This window comes from Arachis ipaensis, chromosome B05, assembly GCF_000816755.2.
Source record: "Arachis ipaensis cultivar K30076 chromosome B05, Araip1.1, whole genome shotgun sequence".
NCBI lineage: Eukaryota > Viridiplantae > Streptophyta > Magnoliopsida > Fabales > Fabaceae > Arachis > Arachis ipaensis.
This window is the reverse complement of record NC_029789.2, coordinates 138,152,913-138,158,380: the sequence shown is the minus strand read 5'-3', so window position 1 is coordinate 138,158,380 and position 5,468 is coordinate 138,152,913. Positions and strand designations below refer to the sequence as shown.

General features: G+C 27.7%; 1 protein-coding gene across 3 annotated transcripts in view; it reads left to right on the top strand.

The window, feature by feature from the left end:
- The window catches only part of LOC107644404 (transcription factor bHLH68), a 4,580-nt gene continuing 2,176 nt past the window's right edge, over positions 3,065-5,468 (top strand). The window contains exons 1-4 of one of the 3 annotated variants that reach the window (XM_021102963.1): positions 3,065-3,716; positions 4,041-4,350; positions 4,925-5,002; positions 5,359-5,424. In XM_021102963.1, the coding sequence (XP_020958622.1) occupies positions 3,475-3,716; positions 4,041-4,350; positions 4,925-5,002; positions 5,359-5,424 (696 nt within the window). In that variant the 5' untranslated portion in view covers positions 3,065-3,474. The remainder of the gene's footprint in view (positions 3,717-4,040; positions 4,351-4,924; positions 5,003-5,358; positions 5,425-5,468) is intronic. The other 2 variants (XM_021102962.1, XM_016348245.2) reach the window with 2 other exon arrangements.

Here is a 5,468-nt window from a genome sequence, read left to right as displayed (position 1 = left end):
CTCTTTGATCAAATTAAACTGGACCGTAACCCATCTAATCAGAATTTCGTAACCCTAAATATCAATTATAATCAATAAAAATTTGGTTATATGACAAAACTAGAACAAATCTTCTCATATGTGATAATTATAATCACCTGACTTAGCTTGGCCTGCTTAATAATTATTATTGATTAGAAATTTACTTTTAATTGCTATCATCACAATCATGTTTAATTTGATATTGTTATATTTGGTTAGATCTTAACTAATCTGAGTCCAACAGCAGGCATGACTTATTAATTACTAGCATTATATATATATTTTCATGCACAAAAAAACTAGTTTTTTTAGTCAATATTAACTAACGTTTTTAAAATTATCATTTTTATCTTAAATTATAAATTTCAAATATTAAATATTTAATCATAAACGTTAATTTTAAATTTTAAATTATAAATTTAAAAAAAAAAGAATTTTTACAATTAGAAAGTAAAAATTCGGTTCCTTGTACTAATTCTTCTAAAAGAATGCTTACTAAATACAACAATAACAAAGTATATTATCTTACTAAATAGAGTCAGTATAATAATATATACTAAATAATTCAAATTAATCAAGATTATGAGATCATTGAATGTAAGAGGAGGGGGACATAAGCTACCAACTAAAGTACAGTATTGTTATTTAATTGGAAAATTCTTAATTATTTAATATTTTGAATGAATTCCGTAAGATTACAACTATGCATATGAAGCATGAAATTTTGAAAAGCTGAAGTAACAGCAGAGATTGGCGGTATGCATTTGAAGCCAGCCATAGCCCTTCACATCAAAAACCAGTGTGGTCGTTGACACCATTATCATGTTTCTGATTCATTGGTCAATCATAGAATCGTTAACAAAGTTATTATTTCATTAATTTGACTTATGCATGACTTTAATTTTCCAATAATGTATTATATACATACAATCTTAATACAAAGATGTATGTGGAAAAATTAAAATTAGAGAATTGTTATACATAGAAGAAAATTAATTTGATTGCTTTAGGTAAACATTATTCCAACAACTTAATATTATAAGCTTAAATGCTTAATACACTAGGCAATACACAATAGGTTTCTCTTGCGTCTAACATTCTTCTAGATTTATTTTTTTTTTCTAATTTAATTTTGATATAAACAACCTCATGGCATCATAATTAATGTGCCAATATATAATAATTAAATACTATTTCTTTATCTCTGTTGATAATAACTATAGGGGCGGGGGAATCGGTGGAATGATCAATGATCACACTTTTTTGTTTTTGGAAGAACTATTTATTAATTTTGCAGGTAAATAAAACAGAGAAACTTTTGAGTGGGATCATCAGTCTTTAGAATCATCCCATCACAAAGCATTTATTAGGTGAAGAGAAAAAATGCATCCATCGTATATGTAGTTAGTTCTAAAAATCATATAGGGACAAAACAGATTAGTTATTAATCAACTGTCGAATAAGAATACATATTTTATTTTATTTTTTATTTATTTATTTTTACCAAAAATAAGAAGACTGGAACTCACAACCTCTAAGTGAGTATGGAGAGACTATGCCATTTAAACGATAGCTCGTTGGCGAATAAAAATACATATGAAAATATAATAATTATATATTTACATGAGTAATTAAATTTATAGACAATATAATTAAACATGATAAATAATATAATCAAATTTCGTTCATATATAATCAAATTTCATAAATTATATCGTGAAACTTAGATTTATATTTATCTACGAATTCAATATAATAAAATCTGACAAAAAAGTTAAAAAAATAAAAGATATGTAGATTAATTCTTCAAAAATCTTAATTATGAGAAGGTAAAATAGCGACAAATTTTAGAAGAAATTTACAACAGTTTCAAATGGTCACAACATAGATCAACGGTATTTGGTGAAATGACGATTTTTAAGTTTTAAGATACCAGCAAATAGATTTTCAATAATTACCAATCATCGCTAATGAATATAACCGTCACTATATCAAATTTTGTGTGGTTTGTATTTTCAGAAATTTTAAATAGTTATTATTTGAAAACATGAAATTTTCATTGTGCCTTTCTATTTTCGCCTTTTATTAAGATTCAGATAATTTGTGTTTCCCCACATACACGATACAAACATGATAGTCAATTGCCATTATGATTTAAAGGTGCGCTAGAATTTGACTTAATTCATTTGATTTTGAGATTAGGATTAGGTTCACCTATTATGTTGCTAGTGTAAATGTTTTACCTGTGTAATAAACATTTTTGTATAATTTATACTTGAACCTCAATCATGCTTTTATTCAAAGCAACTTTACAATTTAAAAAAACATCAAATTATTTTGAAGAATTGATTTGTCTTTATATTTTTTAGACAAAAGAACTTAAATGTCTCATGTTTTAAAAAATCGAAGACGTTTTTATATTTTTAATTAGTCAATAATTTATGTATTTTTGAATTAAAAAATTAAAGATCTAATTATAAATATACATAAAAGATTTAGTTAATTATTTTAAAATATTACAGTTAATTTCTTAATTCAAGTTAATATTCAAATTTGAATACTTATTGCCATGGACAACCTCTTAATGGAATGAGTATGATTGTTTTGAGTCAAGGATGAATAAGAAGGTTTGTTTAGCTTGGATAAGTCAAATTAATTTGTTTTAAAACATCCATCCTTAAAAGCCTTTGTAATGTGAAAGCCTTCATAGAATGCCACGTGGCTCGATATGATCGAAATATCATTCACCTATATAGTCATTTTTTCTGAGACGTATGCATATATCTTGGAAAGTTTGGAAAATATATACCTTCTTAAATCATTTTCCTAAATAATATTCATTTAGCTTCCAAATGAGAGAAATTGTTTTTTTTTTTGGTTTAATATATTTTTGAAATATTAAATACATAAAAAATTTCACTATTTAAAAATTAATATAATAAAACATCATTAGTTTATTATTACACATATTAAGAGATTTTATCACTGCTCTCCACATATGTTTTGGGTTTTCTTAATTATGCGAAATGCTACCACCTTTTCTGTCCCACTTTAAGATAAAGCAAAAGCAAGAAAAGAAATTACAGGAAAGGAAGAAACAAATAAAGAAAAAAAAATGGAAAAAGAAAAGCAATAAAGAAAGGAAAGAAAACAAAGACTCAAAGCTCCATGATTATTCAAATTCTTTCAAAAACAGCTCCTTGGAGTGGTGGTGTTCTCCTTACTACTTAATCAACCTCAAGGAGCACCTCTCAAAGTTTCTACACAAAAGAACTTTATTCTTTTAAGAGGGGCAAGAACATCAAGAAAGCAAAGGGAGGGAAAGGAAAGAAAAAAAAAAAGAGAAAGAGAAAGGAAAATTTCTTTTGTTCCTTTCTAAGAAAAAAAAATATTTATAAAAAAACGAAAGAGGAGGAAGAGAAGGAGAAACGGAAGAAAGAAGAGAGACAAGAAATGAATAGAGGAGTTGTTCATGGGTCGCCGGTGCAACAAATGATGGCGGCCGGAAACCCTAATTGGTGGAACATCAATAGCATGAGGCCTCCTCCTCTTCCACAAGCTCCTCCTTTCTTGTCTACAACTCCTAATTCTTCAAACTTTCTCACCCAATATTCTTCTTCTTCTTCCTCTCTTCCTTTGCCTCCTTCTTGGCATGAAAATCAAGAGCTTCCTGAGTCATGGAGCCAGCTACTCATGTATATCTATATCTCTCTCTTTCAATTCATAGCTTCTTAGCTTTTTAATTTCCTCTCTCACATGTACTAACAACATGACTGCATGGCAGGCCTAACAATTATTATTTCAAGAAACAAAATTTTATTATCTTTTAAAATTTTCACATGATCTAAGTAAAGTATATCACATCTTTATTATTATTATTAATTTATTTTTTTTTTTTTGGAATTTTTTTAGTTTTTCTTTAATANNNNGTTCTTCCTTAATATGACTCAACTAATATTAAAAATATCTGAAATTTTTCCTTGTTGGTGTGGTTTTAATTTGGGGTTTTGGGTTGAAAGGGGTGGACTTGTGGGTGAAGAAGATCATCATCAAATGCTAAGTCATCAACATCATCATCAAGGTGCAAATAACAATGCTTCTCTTGTTGATGTTAAGCAAGAAAGCTCAGTTAACAGCTATGTATATGGCCATGGTGGTGCAAATGAAGAACTTCAGCCATCAAAGACTGCATCTTGGTCTCCAAATTCATGTGTCACAAGCTTCAGCAGCAACATGCTTGATTTTTCAAGCAATAATAATAGTGATCATAAGACTAATAATATTGATGCAAGGCATCCACCACCACCACCACCAGATCGATCATCTGAGGTACCCATATTAGTCAACATTAATCACAATATTTGTTTTTTTTTTTTTCCTTTCTTTTTTTTATATAACTACCAACTGAAAAATGTTTAACTCTCTTGAATGAATAATTAATTACACCAAACTTACTTCTTGATGAAACTTAATTAAGGATTCTTGAATTGATTGAATTGAGCTTCTATGTATCAAAAAAAAAAAAAAATATGTATTCATTATTAGCTTTTCTTGGTCAATGAGTTATAACACTAACTTACTTTCTGATGAAACTTTACCAATTAGCACCTTTGATTTTGTCCATAGAAAAGCTATCATATTTTACAATATTAAAAAAATATAACATTTTCCATAAAAACATCCACTAAAGGAAATTAAATAAAGAACCCTCTTCCTCTCCTTTTTTTTTCTGATAAAAAATTTTATTTTTAAAAAAATGTTGATTAAATTTGTTTTCTTACTATTAATAATGTCTTACAACTACAAAAATTATTCCACATTTTTTTTATTTCAGTTTAATTCAACAAATATATTTTTGTTATAATTAATAAAACTAAAATTTCTTTGGTTGTGAAAATTAAAGTGTAACAGCAGTGCAAGTGGTGGGGCAGTGAAGAAAGCTAGGGTTCAACCTTCCACAACTACTCAATCCACATTCAAGGTATGTATGTATGTATGTATGTATCTATGTGTTAATGCAAACTAATAACTATGAAGAAACTTCCAACCCTTGAATTCTCTTTCAGGCAAAAAAACACACACAAAATTAGAACATCATGTGGATGGTAACTGTTGTCTTTCTTGGTTGTCCATTACCCAATCATGATTATTCTCTTTATCTCTTTTTTTTTTTTTTTAATTTTCTTTAACCTGACCCTTTTTTTTCTATCATAAAATGGAAAAAAAAAAAGGAATCGGAAAAAGTCAAATGAAACAAGAAAATAGAGCCAATTTTTGAGCATGTGCTTGAGCCCGACACAAATTAACATGTTATGTTCATCTTCTCATGAATTTCAGGTCAGGAAGGAGAAGTTAGGTGACAGAATTACTGCACTTCATCAGCTGGTTTCCCCATTTGGGAAGGTAATTAATTAATAATTTAATTAATTAATTAAGCCTTGTTTAAT